Source organism: Gopherus evgoodei, chromosome 5, assembly GCF_007399415.2.
Source record: "Gopherus evgoodei ecotype Sinaloan lineage chromosome 5, rGopEvg1_v1.p, whole genome shotgun sequence".
NCBI lineage: Eukaryota > Metazoa > Chordata > Testudines > Testudinidae > Gopherus > Gopherus evgoodei.
The window spans coordinates 18,287,525-18,309,694 of record NC_044326.1 but is presented as its reverse complement, the minus strand read 5'-3'; the positions used below and the strand labels follow the sequence as shown (position 1 = coordinate 18,309,694).

Sequence of the window (22,170 nt, the reverse complement as noted above, 5' to 3'; positions counted from 1 at the left end):
AAGAGATTCAGCAGCTCTCTCCTGGAACTAAGGAAAAAGGGACATAGCCAGGGATAGCCGTGATGTCTTCGATGACAGCATGGCTCAAGGGAGCTCTGGCCTGGAGCTGACCAAGCTGAACTGTCTTAATTTTTGCCTCTCTTAGATTAGCAAAGGACTTTCACAATCTGTGCGCCAGGTGACTAATAAATTGTGACCTTGTTTTGGAAAGGTTGCCTGGAGTCACTGAGATCATTGTGTCCTGAAGGTGTCCTCCTCAGCCTCGTGGCTAAGAGGGGTGAAAACATTCTCTTGCCTGGTTCTTCGAGTGATGGTCCCTACTGTATGCCACTAAGGGTTATGAGTATGTGCCATGAGCCTAGAGCCAGAGCTTTCTGAAAGTGGTATCACTTGCCAGTCCGTGCATGTGCCCCTGTATTGCATCATGGTTTCACCCGAGGAGATAAAGGGCGGGGCGGACCAATCCTGTCTCCAGTTCCTTTTCACCGCCTCATGGTCCAATTGTTGTTGTGCATTCTGATGCCAGGGCATTCTGATGCCATCTGCTCCGTCTCAGGCCTGGTCTACTCTACAGGTCTAAGTCGACCTAAGTTACGCAACTCCAGCTATGTGAATAATGGAACTGGAGTTGACGTAACTTAGGTCAACTTATCGTGGCAGCTACACCGTGCTGGGTCAAAAGGAGACACTTTCCCGTCGACTTACGGCACACTTCTTGTTCCAGGGAAGTCCTGGAGTCCACGGGAGAGCAATCTGTGATCAATTTAGCGGGTCTTCTCTAGACCCACTAAACTGATCCCCAATGGACTGATCGCCGCAGCGTTGATCCCCGGTAAGTGTAGACATACCCTTAGATAGTATGTTCATTGGTGCAGAGAGAGACACTTACTCTAGCTGACATGCCACATATATCGGATGTCATGGCATTTCCTCAACGATGGTGACTGACCTTTTTATAGCGTGGGAAACTGAGTCTACGTAATGGTCACAGCAAGTGTCAGTAGGCCAGTGCACTACAGTGTGTAATGCATAGCAAAGAACATCCTCTGAGAAGAATATTTCTTGGTGAGGTCCTGCTGCCAACAAACTCTTCCCCAGCTTTGCCTTCTTAGGGGAACTTTATTCCCAGCATGTCTTTTGGGAGCTGGCACTGCTGGAGCCCTAAAATAGCATTTTTTAGAAGCTGGGTGCTGCTGGCTGTAGCTTTCTGTCTTCCCATTGATTAAACCCTGGGGAGTGCTTCCTGTTTTCCCTTTAGTAGTGTTGTGGCACTAGCACCTTCTCACATGGCACCAGTGCTGAGTTCAAAAGGTCTTGCCTCTGTCTCCTATGCTCATGATGCTGGCACCACGCCACACTCTTCCACTTACAGGAGTTACATACTAAGCAAGGGCAGCCTAGACCACCATGCCCACATGTGAGAGTACAGTCTTAGAAGTGGACTCTTTCAAGAACTTCACCTAGCACTGGGCAGGGAAATGTTAGTGGGACAAGGAGGGTGAGGTAATATCTTTCATTAGCCAAACGTATGTTAGTGAGAGAGTAGAGCATCTGACCTACACCGAACTCTTCTTCAGGTGTGGGAAAGGTAGTCCGCGTGTCACAGCTAAATACAAGATCGACCAGCTAGTTTAGTACAAGGGCTTGGCTACACTAGAAACTCCAAAGCGCTGCCGCGGGAGCACTCCCGCGGCAGCGCTTTGAAGTGCGAGTGTGGTTGTGGTGCCTGCACTAGGAGAGAGCTCTCCCAGCGCTGCAGGTACTCCACCTCCCCGCTTCCAGCGCTGGGGCACTGTTTACACTGGCGCTTTGCAGCGCTGTAACTTGCTGCGCTCAGGGGGGTGTTTTTTCACACCCCTGAGTGAGAAAGTTGCAGTGCTGTAAAGCGCCAGTGTAGCCAAGGCCTAAGTATTGTACGGGACCATTCAAGGTGATGTGCCTCGTTAACAGCCCTGTAGCCATAGGACAAAAAGTGGTGGTTAGTGGGTTACAGAATTGTTGTAAGAAACCATAAATCCAGTGCTGACCATAATTTGAATGTCTAGGAAAGTTTTTAATTTAAGCTCCCAGGCTTTTGAAATTATGCAGATTTCCTTTGGGGAGGAGAACTGATAGGTCAGATCCAGTGATCGCTTTGTGAAAAGTGTTCACCCACTGGTGACAGGGTGTGTTTTGTTTTATCATTTTCCTGTGCGAGTTCATTCGAGTGTAGTGAGGGTCTGGTTTTCCCCACATAGTTATTGGAGCATTTAGAACCAAAATGCCAACATTTCTCAGTATACTAGTTGCCTCTACTCTACCCGTGCAGGCCTGCAGCCTCCACTTCTTTGTCAAATCCAACTTAGCTTTTCACATAGCATCAAATCTTAAAAGACTGTAAGGTTCTTTGAAAGCAGTAGCCATCTCAAGGCTGCCTTAGCATAGTTATCTTCATACAAAATGTATGTTCTGTTAATATGCTAGGGGGAATAGGTGCTAAAGACGGAAGGTGAATAGTTTTAGGTTGAAAATCACTAGTATTAGTATAAGAGGAGGGTGTCCAATTTCAGAGAGCTCAGGGGTACATTAAGTAACAATGGCCAATATGTGCTGGCAATGTTCCTTGATTGTCTGAAGAACATAAGCATTTTGAAAGTAAAACAAAGAGAAATATTGATCCTCAACTAAGAATTGGCAATATTGTAGGGCAATTAACAGTAAAATATTAAAACCCAACTCCACAAAGTTAATAGTGCTGCTAATGAAAGGTAAGTAAAGGAAGACTGACATCATAAAACCCAAGAGGGCAAGCACATTTCACAACATTTCCCTACTCAGGTTGGAAGTCTGGCCAGAGGGCTGAGTCTCCATGAGTTTTTTCCCAGGCTTTGTCAGTGTCTACAGAATTTTTGCGTCAGTAAAGGTAGGCTTACTGGCAGTCCTTTTGCAGAAGGGGTATTTATTTTACAGACAGTAGTTACCTAAGGAATGCTCACTACCAAACCAACTTTTGTAGATAGTTGGGTTACATACGCTTTTAAACATTCCTTTTTGCTTCATTTTGGTGGAGGGAGGGGAGAAATCAAGGGAAATTATTTCTGCTGGTGTTAGATGTCATCTCCCAAATCTTCCATAGCTAAGCAATGTGAGTTAACCCTGACCTGAGGGAAGCATCTTGGACAGACTATTTTACACTTCATGCAACAGATTCAAGTCTTGGCTACAGCACAGTAAGTGTACAGGTGTATTGACAAACCACTGGTGTAAAAACCAATGTAAGTGAGATGAGGATCAGGAATCACATCGGTTTCATCTCAGCCTTTCTGCAAGAGCTGTTCAATAATGAGTGCCAGTTGTCATCATGCAGCCTTGGTGTAGCCCTGTTGCTCCTAGGTTATCAGAGACACAAGATGCATGAGGTGATATCTTTTATTGGACCAACTTCTGTCAGTGAGAGTGACAAACTCGAGCTTACAGAGAGCTCTTCTTCTGGGCTGAGAAATTAAGGGCTTGTCTACACTTGCAATTTACATCACTGCAACTTTCGGGTGTGAAAAAGCAGCGCCCTCCCCCCCCCCAAGTTCTGTCAGTTTCAGCGCTGCAACATGCCAGTGTTGATAGTGCACCAGTGCTGGGAGCTAGTCTCCTTGTACAGGTGCTTTTTTTAGAGCCCAGTGCTGCACCACAACCACACTAGCTACGTTAAAGTGCTGCTGTAGTTCTTTGTGATATAGACACCTATCCTCTGGAGTGGATTCAGAACCCCCTCCTCCCTTTCAAACTGGCCCACAGGCAGCCAGCAGCTGATAACAGCTTCTAGTCCCTAGTAACCTGGGTAGGATTCAAAGCAGCAGCAATCACTTGGGCAGTGACATAACATGCCTGGTAGCTCATGCCATCTCCATGCTGGCAGATGGTCGAGGCAAAATTTGACAGAGAAAGAAACAAGGATTTTGCAGAAATGTGCAACGAATCAGGGACGGACTTCAAGATGCTATCAGGGCTTCTTTTCAACCCTAACATCTAAGGCTAAAGCTGTAGCCTAGAATAGCAGACGTTAGCACAACGTGTCCTGACAAATAGCTGAAATGTTTCAGGACACTCAGTTAAACACACATGGCTACATAGTCATCAAGCATGTATAGTCTTGGTACCCTTTAGGCAAAGGTAGACACACCTGTAAGTTTGAGCTCTCTTTGCTACAGCTCCGATAAGCAGAGAAAGCAAAACCCTGACAGTCTTCATGTTCTGCTGAAGACATTTACTAATTCACTCACCACAGATGGTATGCTCAGCAAATGACTTGGGTTCGAAACAAAAGCTTTGCTCAGATGCGACCTGCAGCTTCTGCCTGAGAATACACAGTCCTACTGGCAAGGAAGCAGGAATATAAAAATTAAGGATCAATTCTAATACTCTTAGTTGTAGTGCCTAAACTCGTCCCACTGGAGTCAGCTGGGCCACTGTCAGTTAAGGCTTTGGTTTGTGTTACCACTTGTGTCAGTCAAGGGGTGTGAAAAAACACCCCCTGACCAACATAACTTTCACTGACAAAAGTGTGGATGTGGACAGCTCTATAGCGTCTCCCACCGCTATTGCTGCTTGTTGGGAGTGGTTTAATTATGCCGGCGGGAGAGTGCTCTCTCCCATCAGCCTAGAGCAGCTACACAGTACAGCTGTGCTGCTGTGAGGTCTGTAACTTAGACATACAAGGCACTGCTCCACATCATCAAAATCTGCCTCCAAAGCATGAAAAATAAGCCACTCTGCTATCAATACGAGTCACAGAATGCCAAAGTGTGTGTTCCCTGAAATGCAACGGAAAAGCTAAAAACCCAGAAATCACATTTCCTATTTACCCCTTGTGTTTGCAGCTAAGGTCTGTAAATGTTCATCACCAGTTCTGCAGAGACTAATGGATGGGATGAACTTGACACAGTATGGCCTTGTGTTCATTGGCTGGGCTCCCCGTGGCATTTCCATTGATCGGCTAAAGTGCTAAAATTACAGCTGCCTGGTCTATGCTAGGAATGTAACATATGTTAAAAATACACCTTTTCCTTCACATACACATGGCCTGTAAATGAAGTTAAATACGGACGCAAGGCTTTGGAGGCCTAGTGCGCCGTAGGTCTGGTTAGTTGCACAGCTGAACCCTAGGTGTTCTAGTGCTGTGATATTACAGTTAAAGTCCAGCCCATGCTTCTCATACATAGGTGGGCTGCTTTAAATCTCACCGGGGCAACTTAATGCAAAAACCGAACTCACACCTCAACACAAAGCAAAACACTGGGCCCACTCTGGCTCCCAGCCCTTCACGGGGGGGGGGCAGCAGGACTCACTGTAGCAGGGCCTGCTCCTGCAAGGTACTGAGGCCTTGCTCTTTAAAGGCATCCTAACTCCCACTGATTCAGTGGCAATTAGGCATTAATACCTTTGAAGACCTAGGTCTGACTGCCCTCACCTCTCACTCAATGGGAGCTGAGGCCACTCAGGACCTTGCATGAATACTTGAGTTTTTTCATGAAACTTAATACAAACCACACCAACCCTGCAGTCCACATTAAAGCCAACTGCCATTACAATCAATGCAATTTTTGCCTGGGTAAGGAAAACAGGGTTGGGCCCATGACAACAATGACAAATCCAAATATTCTCCACTGACCAGAATGATATTTTCGTTCACAGTGAAGAGTCTCTTATACCACTGTAGCCTCACTGACCCAGTGGAGTAAATATTACTCATCTAGGGGAAATCCTGGCCCTACTGATGTTAATGCCAAAACTCTTGTTGACCTCAGTAAAGCTAGGATTTATCTCCATCCAAAAGATGAACAGCCTTCCCACACGCCCTCCTCCACTGTGGATGAAGTTACATTGCTGTAAAGGTGCTTATACCAGTACAGGAAGGGGAATAAACATTTTAGTAGTATACGGTACCTGTATGCCATTATAGCTGCATGTAGACCAGAGCTTGTAGTGGAATAACTGATATTGGTAAAAATTGCTCCTCTAACCACAATAGCTGTATCTGCACAAAATCTGGGTGGAGACTGGGCCTATAAATAAATATTACAATTCAGCACCATACAATACCTCTTTACCGTGACAATCACTAAAGACACGCTTGAAAACAGATTTATTGTTGAACAGGCCCATTAAAACTGGAAAAACAAATTCAACAACTCATTTTATTTGTATTTTTGGGTAAAAACTTTTTTTCATGTTAACAAAAGCAGAATAGATTTATTTAGTGTTCATTTCACACCTCTGACAGTTGCAGCTGTCAGGAAAAGAAATACAGTATTAAAATAAATTGAATAAAGTTGCTCACCAACAAAATTTTTTTTTTCACACTATGCAAATCTGTGGATTGTAACATCAACAGTATAAAATGTAACAAAATCGGAATTTTAATTTTTTTTTAGAAAAGCTTTAAAAGATAACAGTCCAGGCTATAAAACTATATAAGCATTGTATAAGAAATGTTAAAGTCAACAAGTCTACAGATACATCTTGTAAAAACCTCAATAAATTATATATATATTTATAATATCTAATAACATTTGAAATCATGCACAAATTTGTACATTTTAAAGGGAAACCTAATGCTTTAGGTACTTGGAATGTACAATTAGCACACATTTGTAAGAAAATACCAAAATTTCTTTTTAATTAAAAAAAAAATCTATAGAAATCTACTTTCTCAAGAACTGCCACTGACTTAACCTCAAACTATAAATTATTACTTTTATGAGAAGAGCCTTGTGTTGCTAAAAAAATAATACTAATGTGAGATGCTGTCAGCCTGTTATTCTGAATCAGATATGTTGTATGCACAGGGGGAAAAAAAAATCAAAACAACCATGTAATTATATATTTGCTTCTTTGTGTTAGTAAAAGAATTAAAATCTTCTCATAAAAATACCTCCCCATGTCTTCCTGTTCCATACTAAAGTTCCCCTGTTTATTTAGTGTGCTTTGGCACAGAGGCACATAAATAGCATACAAATTTAAGTCCAGCAAATTAGACATTATTGGCATTTTTAGCATGTGTTAGACTTAAAAGTGATATACAATCATTGTACTTCCCCTATAAAGAATGTGGCTCCTCTTACTGTTTTGCCAGTGTGTTATTTCTTAAATCCAAAAATGCAATGATACCGGCAAGGAGAAAAAAAAAATAAATAATCTGCATCATTCAAAAATCAACTTTTAGCTTTGCTGCATACTTGTTTTTAAGATCATCCACAAAGAATACCTTCATTCAAAAATAGAAAAATAAACACCCACACCCCCTTAATGCACAGTGGTTAAACTGATGGAAGAATTCTTGGCCTTAGTTTTTGAAATATGTAAAAATCATCTCTCTGTTATTTGTTTGGATTTAACCACTGATGATGTATTGCAAAATAAACTTACCTTTGCTCACTGCAATCCAGGATAAACTAATTTTTTTTAAAATGAATATATTTATAACATTAAATGTAATTTGTTAAAGGACTGTACATCTATACATTCTCTCAATATTTCCCGTAAACACAAAAGAAAAACTTGATTAATATATTTTTCTCCATATTTAATAAGTTAAAGAACTTAACGCAGTAAATTTTAAAGTTTACAGTAATGCTATGCTATTTCAACCAATGAACAGATATGTTAATGTCTATAAATAAATTTACAAATATACATGTTGATACAATTTTTAAAACAAAACTGTGAAGATATAAAAACAAAATCTTTTGCCCAGATCAGTATATCCTAGATTGCAATGCTCTTATTTTGAGAGATTTCCCTCTCAGTACTGCTTTACGTTGCATTAGTGTTATACATTCTTTTATATATATATATATAAATACAGTATATATTTATAGATATGTACACAATTCTCTGGAATAAACCTTTTTGATATAAGTTAAAGCCTCTTGCCTACAGGTACCCGTAATTTCTCTCTCCAAGTCACTGTGTATGGATGGAGACAACTTGCTAGCTTTAAAGGGGAGAAGTACCGAAACAGCTGCTTCTCTTGGGCTTTAAAGGCAAAAACTCAGAACTTCATCTCAAGAGCGTGAGTTTTACATTCTTAGAACCTGATCCTGCAGCATCCAGCACACTGGCAAAATACTGCATTCACATGATGCCCCCCTGAAGACAATAGGGCTCTGGATGGACAGTCTACCCATGGGAAAGAAGTTGCAAGATCAGAGACTAATTCTGCTTGTGATTTAATTATTTAACAATTCCCTGGAGACATGTGGTACCTTTATACCCACCACTTCAATGCTTTCCTCCCTATGAACAGGTTACAATGACCTTCATGCATTTGCCCTTCTGTTTGGAATGTTCTGACTCTTCTCCATACACCAGTCACCCACAGTGCTAGTGCAGGAGTGGGTTATGATCTATTACAGTCAAACCGCTGTTTGTCACCAAACCATTAACTCCTTTGAGACTTTGACTATGCCAAAAAAAAAATATATATATTTTTTCTTTTTTTGGAAAGAAAAAAAAATTCTAAGTAGCTGGGTAATGATCAAGCGACTACAGAAAAACCCAGCCAAGAAAAATACAGCTATTTATATAAATATATTAATCCCTGCAGGCAATGGGGCTTTTCAGCTTCACAAAAAGGTTCATGTACAGATTGCATAAGCAAAGAATTTCTACATTCTTTACACTTCTTCTCCCCAGAAAACAAAAGTTTTTTTTTTTTCCTCTTCTTTGTTTTGCAGGCACAGAATGGCAACTCTGACACTTGGTAATACCTTACCGGAAGTCCAGAGGTCAGCACCTCTAGATTTAACCTTTTTTTTTTTTTTTTTTTGGAAAAAAAAATATATATATATAAAATAATCATCTTGGCAAGAGATTAGGTCCTTCAGGCCAAACAGTGCTTTTTGACTTCTTATACAGCAAAATGGGGAAAAAAAACAAAAAAAAACCTCCAAACCCCCACAACCCTTCTACGGCTCAACAACAACAAAAGTCTTGAATTAGCAAGCAGTTTCATTCAAAGATCCTTCACTACTGTTTGTCCTTGGCGTCCTCCAAGCCTACATTCGTGAGTTTTTTTTCCATGGTCCGTCTGTGGTTTTGGAGTCATCATGTCCTGATGACACCATTGCACTGCTGGTGTTTGGGAAGACATGGCTCATCTGGCAGAAGGTCATGGGCAAACACGGAATCGTCTCCTGAAGAGCAGGTGCTTTGTGTCTCCTGGCAGGCAGGAGAATACTGCTCGAATGGCACGGAGAGGTCAAGATACTCCTGCAAGGAGAAAAGTCACATGGTTACATGGTCAAGGGTGGGGGAGAAAAGATAGCTAATGATGCTGCAATGCTCTTCAGTTACCACAAACATTAGGATTAGATCTGGGAATGCCAGCTCTGGGTTTTGAACACCCCTGAAGCATGAGGGTTTTGGGATCTGGATTTTGGCTTAGCCTGTTATAAAGGTAGGGGCCAGGTCTGAATTTCAAAACCACCTCCAAAGCTCAAGAGAGATCAACTGCAGGGTTCTAGTTCAGGCCCATCTCTGCTCAGGGCTCATCCTTAGCCAGAGAGAAACACTTACATCAGTTGATGTTACAGTAAGGACCCTATCCAGGTCTTCCACTAGCTGCTTAAAGGTTGGCCGTTGCGATGGGACTGCATGCCAGCACTCTCTCATGATCATGTACCTGAGGAGAACAAAGAACAAGACCTGTGATCCCGGTGGGGGAAGAGAAGAGCACGTGTGCAGATGTACATGTCCCAGCACAGCCAGGCTTTGGCCTATGCAACAGTTGAGGCAGAGCCAGCCCTTGCTCCTTTGCATTGCCCTAAGCAAAGTGAGACATGCAGCGCCTTCTGTGCCTGAACCCACTGCCCAGCCCCAACATGGCCACCAGACAGTGCACTGCTGCAGGCATAACACAACCCAGCTGGTATGCCTGCAGCAGAAGTAAAGTAAAGAAAGGGGATCCCCTAGGGAAACCCCTCTAGCAGGGTGCCTTAGGAACACGCAGTGCTGGTGCCCAAGAGAGACAGGTTTGGAAACTGGGTGTGGAGATTGAGGGAAAGCCCAGGTTACAGAGTACCGAGAAAGGCAGCAGCTTTATTACTGTAGCTGTCTATCACATGGTCCTTGGCAATGGCATCGGGAGCATAGGCCTAAGGCTGCCAATGGCTTGGAGCTCTATGTAGCGCCAGCATTCATGGGCTTGGCAGCAGGACTGGAGGCCCCAAAGGAAAAACGAGGAGGAGGAAATTCACACTTCGATTTCTTTGACATGCCCGCACACCCTTTTACAGTAATGTGGGCAACCTGGAAATCACAAAGCTGGCCATACATGATCACATTTGAAGAGGAAGCCTTTGGATTATCCAAACAGAAACCCCTAATGTCCCAGTCGGAAATCCGGTTTGCATGGTAAACAATGATAAGGCCTGGCTCTTGCCCTGTCACTTTGTTGGGAGCAAGAGGACAATTATCATGCCCTGTTGGTCTTACCATGCGCCCTCTCCCTTGAGCAGTAACCAATGATGTTTACAGGAGAGGGCATCCTCTCACAGAGATGCAGCACTTATGAAACAAGAGCACATACCAATTTCACACAGACTGGTCTGCTTTTAAATCCAACATATAGCAGGGAAAGCTTTGCCTACAGCAGGTTTGTCCGCAGTGTGGAGTAGGCAAAGCCAACTGGACCAGGGAAGAGGTAAAAGACAACAGCAGGGAATGGCAAGACAACAGGCTTAAAATTGAGCATTGCTAGCATGACACTCACTGAATAGTGATTTGCCCTGCTTCAGTCCCAGCGTACGGACTGGAGTTAGACATGGGCAATTAAATGTTACTTAATTCACATTTGTTTAGGGCGTTACTGAAGCTGAAACAAGAAGGAAGGAAACTAAACGTAATGATGCCATTTTCTGAGGCTCAGAACCAGCCTCCTAGCAATGGTCTCAGGGCCAGAGAACGTGTTTCTCATCTGCACAGTGACCAACGTGCCAGGACCGGACAGAAGAGCTTATGTCCCTATTACTACTTGTCACTGTCATCGGGGTGGGCCAAGCCCTCTGCTGACTTACAACTCACTTAACTCTACCAAAAAACAGAATTTGGCCCCTTTATAAATAGGCAACTGTGTGTTGAACAGAAAGAGGCTCTGAAGAGCCATCTCTCTAAATTTCTTATTACAGGGGTCCCATGAAATATAAACCCTTGTTTCTGGTATAATGCCGCAATCAGACAAATACATCAGGCAGGAAAAGCTGTATTCAAGGGGTAAGTCACCACAGGCGGTGCTAGCCCATTGAGGGCTCTAAGCAGGACTATCCTCCCTCCCCACTCACCCACAACACATACTGCTCAGGGCCCTAAGAATTGCTTAGTCTGCTTATACCTGAACCTCACTAGGCAAATCCATAGACAGGAGCTGGGAAAAGGGTTGACATGAATCGACCAAGCATAGCAAGCGTAGCTGCATATTTTGTTTGTCAGTGACATAATGAGTCTAAATGCATCAGGCTTGGTTAAGTCTATCTGGAGCCAGCCAGCCAATCGCACAGCAAGACCAGCTAAATAGTAGCAAGTGGGGGTCAGACAAAGGAATAGGCAATGATATTTATACACACACACCGGAAAGGGGACTGGAGAAACTGAATTAAGAAGGAAAATAAACTCATGCATCAGTCAAGGTTTCTAGAAATGAAGCCGTAAGGATATTCCCTCCCATGTGCTCACTTACAGGTCATGAGTGCAATTTGCTGGCTTGTCCATCCGATGGCCTTCTTTTAAGAGTTTGAAGAGTTCCTCAACTGGAATTCCCGGATATGGAGACCCACCCAACGTAAAGATCTCCCATAGCAGCACTCCAAAAGACCAGCTGGGAACCAAAGAAAGATGTTTAAAATTCAATGAGGTTTTTTTAGTTTGTTTGTTTTTTTGCTTTATTTCGGTGCAGCCATGCATAGCTAACGCAGCCATCAATAGCATGACTAATTGCCTAGGCCATTTTTACTAGTTACTTGGAGATCTCTGCTGATCCAACTCAATAGCAAAGAAATCCTAGGCACCATGTCTGAAACTGAAATGAGCATTTAATCAGATAGGTGACAGGCCATTTATTACCCCTGGCTCTTTGTTAGGTCTTCCACCAGCTCCACTGAATGGAACAAATCAAATTATTCATGCACAGCTTCACTGAATCACAGGCTAGGAACCACAGGCCACTGTGCAAGCTGATATCAAAACTTGCTTGTTACAACCCTTATTTTGCTGGCCAGACTGGAAGAAACATCCCCTACAAAAATCTGCAGAGGTCTAATGTTACATGTCCTAGCACTGCAGCTGTGCTACATTTAAAAGTCCTTTTTTTCAAAATACCTTTTGCCTCTTTCATTTTCTTTTTTAAAACAGAGATTATCTGTCTCTCCATCTCTCTCTCTCTAATTTAGGTAAACTGATGCATCCATTGCAGCATTACCTACGTGCTGAAACTGTGATTTCAGATCATGGAAGCTACAGCATGTGAAATTTATAGAAAGAGAGAATACAAATTTGTCTGAAGCTCAGCAGAGAAACAGCTGTATTTGGCAGTCCCACAGATTTTCTGCTAAACGGGCACAAGGAGCCCACTATTGAAAAATAAAATAGCGCTCATGCTTAGCTGGGCGATTTCAGCTTTCATATAAATTAAAGTGCATAGTCCTGAGTTCAGCCATGACCCGGAATAGTTTAACAGCCTGTTCTGCTCTGCATTCCAGTTATGTTGTTTTTTTACAGCATGCAGCCATTAAAGCTAGCTAGGTTAAAGTAAACATGGTTTTGTACAATAAATTAGTTGACCCCAAAATAGCAAAATTAATCAGATAATGTATGTAATGAACTATTGTCTGACCAGCTCCAGTAACTCTGAACAAGTCAGGTAGGGCCTGAACCTCCTACTATAGCTAAGTGTGATGGTCCAGATCGAAGTCAATGGTAATTCTGCTTAAGCAAAGACTGCAAGATCAAGACTTTCCACGATACAGTCTGTTCATCTACAAACTGAGTATGAATCACTTGCTTATGTTTATAGAGGTACTAAGAGGCTTAGCTCAAGAGCTTGGAGATCTTTGGATGAAATCTGTTATCTGAGGGAAGAGCAATGTACAGAACTGTATTTCAGAGTCAATTACAAAGCTTATTGTCGAGCGGAGAGCTTGGTTTTTTGCGATCAGTCTTCACCAGCACTGGGCCCAGAGTTCAAAGTCCCATTTGTGCTTAGCAGTGCATTTGTCTTTATGATCCTCGGGTATTTTGTTTTGCTTTTAATTTTTTTTTTAAATGTGGGTAATGCTTACACATCGCTCTGGTGAGTGTAGACCCGGTCAAACAATGCCTCTGGAGCCATCCATTTCACAGGCAGCCGACCCTGTAATTAGGAAGACAAAGGGAATGTTCCATCAGCATATTCACTCAGCCACAACGGCACCATCTGAATCTTCTATTCTAATCCAGTTTGAAACGTTTTCATTAGCAACCACATCTGCTTCCCTGATCACTGTGTAGGCAGTAGCGGCCACATGTAAACAGATTATAACATTTGATCCCCGGTCTTCACTGACTATCTGTGTTATAAACACCCTCCCTCTTGCATACTGCATTTCACTGCCAAGGCAGGTTTAATATATCGAGGCATCTAAATCTCTGCCTGAAAAACAGCATTCATAGTGTACAAAGGCAGCTGTGGGACTGTTCCTTTTTAAAACAGAGTGGGACTGACGCACACGGGCGTTGCTGGCTTGAAGAGACTATTTCACTCAACGCAAAAATGCTGCTCAGGCTGAACTATAGAGGGAAATGCACAGAGTGAATCCACCCATGGCTTCACTATGATCCTGCTGAAATCAAATGGGGTGTTTTTGTCATTTCAGCAGGACTGTCCCTCTCACCCTGACAGGGGAATGCAACGTGGGACACGGACCTGAAACAAAGGTCACATGAAAATGATTCCCAAGGAAACTTAAAATGCTGCAGGATTCATTCCTGTAGTGTAAATAACTCCTTCTAGAGCCTCAGCCTTAGGATTCTTTGTATCTGATGCAAATACTTTTCAGCTGTAAGAGCGAGGGATGTGTGTAAAATGCAGGTAACTCTAGCACTAGAACTAGTTATGTCCCTTGAAGTGAGGGGTACTGGAAAGCTCTGAATATGAGCAGTGCAGGGTCAATATAACCACAACTGCAGTGAATAGGAACAACCAAGGTGGCTCTTCTTCTCCAGTATAAAGTGAGATTCACATTGTCAAAGCTCACGATGCGTAGATGCCACCTTGATGTCACGGATCCCATCACTACTAGAAATAACTGTTTAAGAAAATGCCATGAAGACACCAATCCTGAAACTGACAGTGCACAGATGGACTGCTGTGTCTGGGCAGTATTACGCTGAGCTCGACAGGACTCCTTGTGGGTGCAGGGAGCTTGCCTGTCTGCTACCAACTGCTGGATCAGGGCCAAACTGTTTTTCTCAATGCAGTAATTTGTTTAAAAAGAAAGTGTGGACCAGGGGCATGTGCTGCTGACTCCTCCACCGATGGGACCTCCCAGGCACTTGGCAGCTCCATACTCACATTGGTTGTTTTCTTGTAATAGTCGATGTTGTGAACATCTCTGGCTAGGCCAAAATCGGCTATTTTCATCACATTGTCTTCAGTGACTAACACGTTCCTGGCTGCCAAGTCTCGATGAATGCACTGTGAAAGGTGAGCATAGAGATAAATATGGGCTCGTTAAGCTGCTTATGATTCGTGGCTTATGAAGTGCAGTTTCATTTACTCGAAAGCCAATAAAGCTGCACCATTTAATTCTTCGCCCCTTAGGTCATCGTGGCCACAATCAATCAGTCTCAAGACAAACTGCTTCTTAGCAACATCTACCATACACGCTCGCCTCCAGTGGCGAGACAGTAGTGCTTCTTCATCTGCTCTCTCAGGACAGGACACTTGGACTGGAGACCGGCCCCTTCTCCTCCACAGGAGATCGGCCAGATCCCAGAGCTGTACACCAAGCTGCCAACACCAGGGAAGAGAGTGTGGGCTAATGATTTACTTACAGTAAGGCAATGGGAATCAAGACACTAAGATTTGATTCCCTGCTCTACAACTGACTCACTGTGTATAATCTAATGTCCCAGTTTCCCCATCTGTAAAATGGACCTGATTGTCCAATTGTTTACATCAGTGTAAATCAGGAGTAATTCCAGTGAAGCAAATGTGATATGATAATAGTGTCAGCTCCAATGTTTGTAAAGCGCTTTTGGAGCCCCTGGATAGCTCTACGCAAGTGTCAGGTCTTGTTATGAATGGGCCAAATCCTTCACTGGGCTAACTCCAAGGGAGTCTACATTCACCTGGTAACTTAGCAGAGATATTGCTCTTCTAACAAAGAAATGTTTGTCATAGGCTGGGTCTCCGCCTTGGCCTTGATGCTCTGCACTTTCAACATTACCGAAAAGGGGCCACAGAGGCTTCTGATTCTATTGTCTGAGATGAGATTATCTCTCAAAGTGACTTTCAATTTTGTTGTCATGCTGACACCATCATGATGCAGCATGCAGCACAGCAAAGCTCTAAATCTGACCGTGGCCGCCCTTGGATAGTGGCTGAGATTTACTGAGGATCGGACATCTGAAAGTCAATTACCTCTGCATTTAGATGTTTCTGTTGTGTGACCTTTATATTTGCTCACTGAAAACACACAACTGAGGTCTGCCTTTCATATGGGCTCTGCAGTGTTCATATATTGCCACACTGTTCACACGCTTACTGATGGATTGTTGATTACAGCAAAGGAGCACCCAGCTAAGTTGCTCATAAATAGATGTGATCATACACCACTGGACTTCTAGTTCTCTTTGCAAGTAGCAATTCATTTCTTACTGAAAAAGATAACTCCTGTACTTGTAGGCTCTTAAAGGCAGAACCCAGTCATTTATTTGCCTGCAATGCACTTTGCACATCTGTGGCACGACACATATGTTTATGTATGTGATAAATAATAACAAACTAAGTCTCTCAACTCACTTTCCGAGATGCCAAATATTCCATGCCACGGGCCACCTGGTAGGCGCATGAGACTAAATCTTTAAATGTTAACTGCTCTTCTGGCAGCTTGCAGGTGTCGAATGAATAGTCCATGCCGGGCGGCCGACGAGCCCTGAGATATTCCCGCAAGTTCCCTTTTGAAGCATATTCTACTAGAACATAAAGTGGGCCTGCCAACAAAAAACAGTCACAATCTGGCTGTTATATCATAATTACAAGGCGCCTTGCAAAACAGAGTGAGCATCACTAGCCTCATTTTACAGAAAGGGAATGAGGTGGTGAGGTGACGTTACACAAAGTCACATGACAAGTCGGCAGCAAATGTGACATTAAAGAGGAAGGCTGGGCCAGCGGTTAGAACATTAGTCTAGGACACTCAAATTCAAGCCCCTGCTCTGCCACAAAGTTCCTGTGTGACCCTGGGCAAGTCACATTGTCTGTGTGCCTCAGTTCCCCATCTGTGAACTTCCCTACTGCAGTCAGGTTCCCTAGCCAAGCGGCCTCTGACAAATATCTCTTCAGAGCCGTTTACAAACATTAACTCACCCGCCTAACTGCCCTGTGGGTGAGCATTATCCTTTCTGTTTGATGGCTGGGGAGGCTTAGACATAGAGGGTATTATGTGACTTGCCTAAACCCACAGAGTTGGGACTCAAAGCCAATGCTCTAATCACGAGTCTTGCCCAGCATATTTTGGGCATTCAGTGAGTAAATACTAATAGATGACAGTCAAACCACCCATTTCTCTGCTTCCAGCTCCATTTTTCTCCCCAAAAGGAGAAGGACAATAAGGGAAAGCATTTGAAAAACAAAATAAAAACCAGTATCAGTAACAAGCAGAGACTTTCCTAACACTATATATTTGCTCCAATATCTAAAAGCCACCCAACTTCTCACTGAGCCAAGCACAGTTAGTTATGTCTGTGCACACAATTAATCTTGTGGCCAATTCAGATGCACGAGGAAAGGATAAAATCCTCCTGGCCTCTACACAGCCTGAATAAGTGGCTCCAGGAGCACAATATTACATTAGAGGGGGAAAATCCCTATGCTTGCTCGGCCAGGAACCTGCAGTAGAGGTACGGAAATGCAACTGTGTGTACATAAGGCTGCGCTAGTACGATGTGCACCACAGAGCAGGATGGGACTGTTTACCACTGAAATCATTAAGGACGTTGGTAGCATATGGCTTTCTCTGAAACATACCATCCTGCGTGCAGGCGCCTAGGAGGTTAATGATATTTTTGTGTTTCCCAATCATCTTCATCATTTCCATTTCAGACACCAGGTCAGAAAGATCCTTGTCAGTAGCATCATCTGGAGAAGATGGGGGAGAAAACAGAAGAAAACTGTTAGGAGGAGAATAGGCATGTCTTGCAGTCTAGAAAGTAAAAGAATAACTAGAGTGCATTACGACTATACAATAGGTTATACATTCAGTGAATGGTCAGATGACCAGCCACCATTTCTGAGAGCGGGTCAGGAAATGAAATCCTCATCCTGTGGGAAATGTTAATATTTGCTTTTGTCCCAAATCGGGGTGAAAACTTGAAACATCAAAACTTGTTGCCAAACAAAGTTTCTGAAAAATGTTGATACAGAAATAAAACATTGTGTGTTTTGTTTTGATGTTTAGAAACCGAAAAAAAAATTGGGTTGTCGATTTCAGTTTTAGGATTTTGGGGGCTTCATCTCCACTCTACCCCCACCTTTTTACGTACGTACAAACAAACTTTCCGCCATTTTTTCGTACTGGAAAAGAATCAGGGGCGGATAAAAGATGTGATAAAATGGGTGAAAAACAATTTTCATACCTTTTACTGTTTCCAACTTTCTCAAGTTAGAAAAACAGTTACAAAGTATGGTAAAGTGGGGTAAAAGCCTCCAGAATAAATTGGAAAACCAATTTTTTTTCAGTTTTCAAAATCAACCCAAAACACAAACCATCAAAATGTTTCAATTTGGCAATGTTGAAACTTTCCCCATCAAAAAGTTTCATCAAAATTGGCTGAGGAGGTTTTGTCAAACCCCTTTCTCATGGAAAAATTTTTCATTTGGGAAAAAAAAAAAGTTTCAGTTGGTGTTAGTATTAATCCTGCGCAGAACCTCAGCACTTCTTGCTTTGGCTTAGCCATGCCACTCGCCTCCAGGTGTTTTCCACAGCATGGGAGGGAAAGCTAGTCAAGTTACTGCAGATTCTATGCTTTGGGCAGGGAAAATAGGAGAATCTGGAGGAGCCCAAACAACCTCATTGTTTTGCCTCTTCTTAAACTGTTCAGATGTAATCTCAGGGAGCTTGGCCAGGGTTCAATTTAATATGAAGATCTACTGAAGTGCTTATATGACCCACATCACCCAAGTAGTTGAGCACTTTACAATCCTGAATGGATTTTATACTCAATACCCCTGTGAGATAGGGAAGTATTATCTCTATTTTAAAGGCAGCGTGTTCTGATGAAGGGTAGATAAAGTGACTTGTCCAATGTCATACAGGAAATTTGTGGCTGGACTAGGAACTGAACCCAGGTCTCCTGTGCTATAGCCACTTAGCCATCCTTAAGGTAACATGCATCACTTCCTGTGACTCACCCACTTCCTGTGACCCACCCTAACTGGAATCTGTGGAAACAAGCATTAGCTGCGGAAATCCAAGGGAGAATTTGGCCTTAGGTTTGCTCTTCTTATGTAGTCATATGTTTAAAATAAAAAACAACCCCCAAACCAAGATAAATGCCAATGACCTAACACTTCCACCTCCAGCCATTCCTTCATGGTGCTGCTCTCTGTACCTTTTAACATCTTGACAGCTACAGTGATGGCCTTGTTTGGTTTGTCCTTATCGATCCCAATCGCTTCTGCCATCACCACTTGACCAAAACAGCCTTCACCCAGAGGTTTCCCCAGAGTCAGGCTGAAGCGACAGACACAAACAAATGAATTAATGTGACCATACTGACAAGTGGAATGAAGATAGAAGAACGACACATATATTCAGCTTGTGGGTTTGACTGACCGAGATCTCGCTAATTCCCACTTGGGATCAGCAGGCAGTTCGAGCTCCGAGACGTTCGCCAGCATTGGCCCATCGCTGGATGAGAGGCGGGTGATTCTGACCAGCGGGGTATTGGAATTCATAGAAGAATTTGACTCCAATGACACCTGCTTGAATAGAGCAAATAAAATGTTATTGCCAACTGCCTCTGTGTCAGATACATGCAGACATGCTTGAAAAGGAATCAGCCAAGAAAATCAGTTTGAACTAATCTTTGTTTATTGAAGACTTACAATAAATTGTAACCTGGACATTAAAAAGATCAGTCTCGTATTACGGGAGTGTATCTATCTAGGCATGCAGAGCCAGAACCTCAGCCAGTGTAAACCAGAAGCCAGTACTCTATTGATTTACACCAGCTACATCAGTTTATACCAGCTAAAGTTCTGGCCCATACACATGGAGTGTGTTTGTGTCTGTAGAGTCAGCCCTGTAAAAGCCAATAGGTGGTTCATAGCCAGAGAGGCTGAATCAGCAGGGTTTGCAGTCCTTTTTAATTCCTACGTTTACTGCTCTGCAGTGCCCATCACTGATGCATGACTGTGCCCCATCACTGTCCCTAGCAGAAAGGCCCAATCCTGGACTCTCAGACATCAGGGGAAGTTTTGCTAGTGACTTCAATGGGAACAGGTCCAACAATACACTTCTTCTCCCACTCCTCCTCTTCATGCTGGCTAGGGGTGCAGGACGGTAGACTAGTCTCTGGGAGGTCCATTTTCCCTGGGGTGATGTTACATGTGGCTTTAAGGGTCTGTTTTACTAGTCCTAGGTGAGCACAGATTTCTGTGGAATTCCTGGCCTCTGACAAACAATTGTAAACTAAAAAGAGAGAGTTACCTGCCACACACTACGTTTTCACGGAAAAAAAGAAAGTAAATGAATAAGTGAAACAAACTGAGTCACAGGGCCTGACTTTTATTCAGGCGAAGGCCTCGCTGACATTAATGGGATTTTTGCCTGTGTAAAAAACACAGGTCAGGTTCTTAACATGGAAGGAAAATGTAAAGACAGGCTGGGGCCAAACGGGGGATAGGAATCTTGTATCTACTTTCTGTTACCTGTCTTTTGAGAGGAAATTTGGAGACTTTCTGTACAGTGGGGGTGTTCATGGCTTTTTTGTTGGGCATTTTCATCCTACAGATAATCACGATGACAACCACCAGGATGAAGAGAACGAAGCCAGTCCCATAGCTGAGGATGCCAGCATAAACAGAGCCAGAATCATCCACCTCCACTAGCTCTGTAGAGTAACAAGAGACAGAAGTGAGTAGCGAGGACAGGCGACGGCAGCCAACATGTACACATGCAGCGCGAGAAATTCAGATAGGGCCTGAGCGAAAGCTCACTGTCACCAATGGGAATCTTCCCATTGACTTCAGTGGGAGTTGGATCAGGCCTAGGTTGGACACATCTTTGTATATGTGTAACCCCATTGGACTTGACCCAGTAGCCCTCCCAAACCCAGAACTGTGAATGCCTACACTGGGTGTTTTGCTTTTGCAAACAATGCAGGATTGGGCCCTTCCTCTACTTCACTCATCAGTTTTGACCCCAATGTTGGCAACAGATGTGCCCCAGACAAGGGATTAACATGGCAACTCAAACTAAGATTTCAGTTTATCCCACCTGAATCACGCCTGTCTCCAAAGTATGGGGAGGTTAAAAACGTGATACTTGGATGAAGATAAATGGGAAACTAGGCTTAATTATACATTCTAATGCATAATGTAAATATTTTGTTTGGACAACTAAAGGAAGGCGCGATTATCCCAATTATTTTTACAAAAATCCCACCCCAGGATTCCAGAAGGTCAGAACTTCCCTTAGGCCCACCGAACAGTCATGAGCCCAATCTTTTTGATGGCTATAACATAATTAGCAGTATGCACTCAGAGCTCAATCCTGCAACTCCTACTCAAGCAAAGCACAAATCAAGAATGATTCCCCACCTGCTCCATTCAGTCCAGCACTTCTGAATTTACAAGGGGTCAAAGCAAAACCAACAACATACTAACAGAAAGAGGATGCCCAATGAATCTTTAATCAGCAGTGGAACTCCTTATAGTGAAATCACTCTGTTCCCTTTCACAGTCACTTCACTCTGGGCTAACTGTGGAGCTGGGCAAGTCGGATGCACGTGACTTGAAAGTAGTGAAGAAAACTCATGGGGAACTCTATTCCTTTATGGGCAAAGGGGTTATGGAACCACTCAAGCTCTACCCTAAAGCCTAGTTATTTCAATGTGAGTCTTTCCACTGACATTATCAGACTTTGGACTGTGTCCGTGAAGGAACGTAGCAATGCAAAAAACGGGGGGTTCCACTCAAACAGGTCATGGCTTGTACACGCACATACGCACTGTGCAGCAAGCTATATGGCTGTGAGCGAGCTTACCAGATGAGCAGAGAACCTTTGTGCAAAGCCCTGCTAACCCCCGGTGAAGTCAGAAGCAGTTGAGCGAACTCGCAGGATCAGGGCCAGGAGTATGGATGCCATGAAATACTATTGGGCTTGTTCTGCTGCGTTTGATCACAGCTCCAAAGGCTCTGATCAGGGTTTTTCTCCCTTTACTGAAAGTGGAAGGGTCACTGCAGACTGACTACAATCTGCAGCTCCCTAACGGCTGGTGCAGTCTGGACCCCCCATTCCAGTTTGCTATACCTGGAGCTTCCTCGCATCTGAGTTCACTATAAAGTTCCACTTTAGCTGTTTTTTTTTTTTTTAAATATGTTACGAGTTCATACATTTTAAAACCAATGCAACAATTTGATGATACGATCTAGGCAGATTCTTATAATAATGTAAACCTCCGAACTTAAACCAACAGAAATATTTTTTAATCAAGTGGATGGCAGAAGCGGAAACAGAATCAGACACCAGCCATTTTAGAGAGAAGAACCGGCAGATCCCACTTGTCTTTGAGGAGACACTCTGACCCCTAACAAAGGCAATTAATATGAAAAAAATCACCAATTCAGTTAACATCAGGATTTAGAAATGCCAAAGTTTCTGGTTCAGAAAAATGTTCTGGGGCACGTCTGTTTGCAAGGGCTACCAACAATGATGG

General features: G+C 43.2%; 1 protein-coding gene across 7 annotated transcripts in view; it reads right to left on the bottom strand.

The window, feature by feature from the left end:
* Positions 1–6,156: 6,156 nt before the first annotated feature.
* Positions 6,157–22,170, bottom strand: part of FGFR3 (fibroblast growth factor receptor 3) — a 75,716-nt gene continuing 59,702 nt past the window's right edge. For 3 of the 7 annotated variants that reach the window (XM_030564186.1, XM_030564188.1, XM_030564192.1), the window contains 10 exons: positions 20,156–20,343; positions 19,065–19,210; positions 18,841–18,962; positions 17,258–17,368; positions 16,031–16,221; positions 14,579–14,701; positions 13,308–13,378; positions 11,711–11,848; positions 9,553–9,658; positions 6,157–9,246 (listed from right to left, as the gene is read on the bottom strand). In XM_030564186.1, coding sequence (XP_030420046.1) covers positions 9,082–9,246; positions 9,553–9,658; positions 11,711–11,848; positions 13,308–13,378; positions 14,579–14,701; positions 16,031–16,221; positions 17,258–17,368; positions 18,841–18,962; positions 19,065–19,210; positions 20,156–20,343 — 1,361 coding nt within the window. In that variant the 3' untranslated portion in view covers positions 6,157–9,081. Of the gene's footprint in view, positions 9,247–9,552; positions 9,659–11,710; positions 11,849–13,307; positions 13,379–14,578; positions 14,702–16,030; positions 16,222–17,257; positions 17,369–18,840; positions 18,963–19,064; positions 19,214–20,155; positions 20,344–22,170 lie in introns of all 7 variants that reach the window. The other 4 variants (XM_030564187.1, XM_030564193.1, XM_030564189.1 and 1 more) reach the window with 2 other exon arrangements.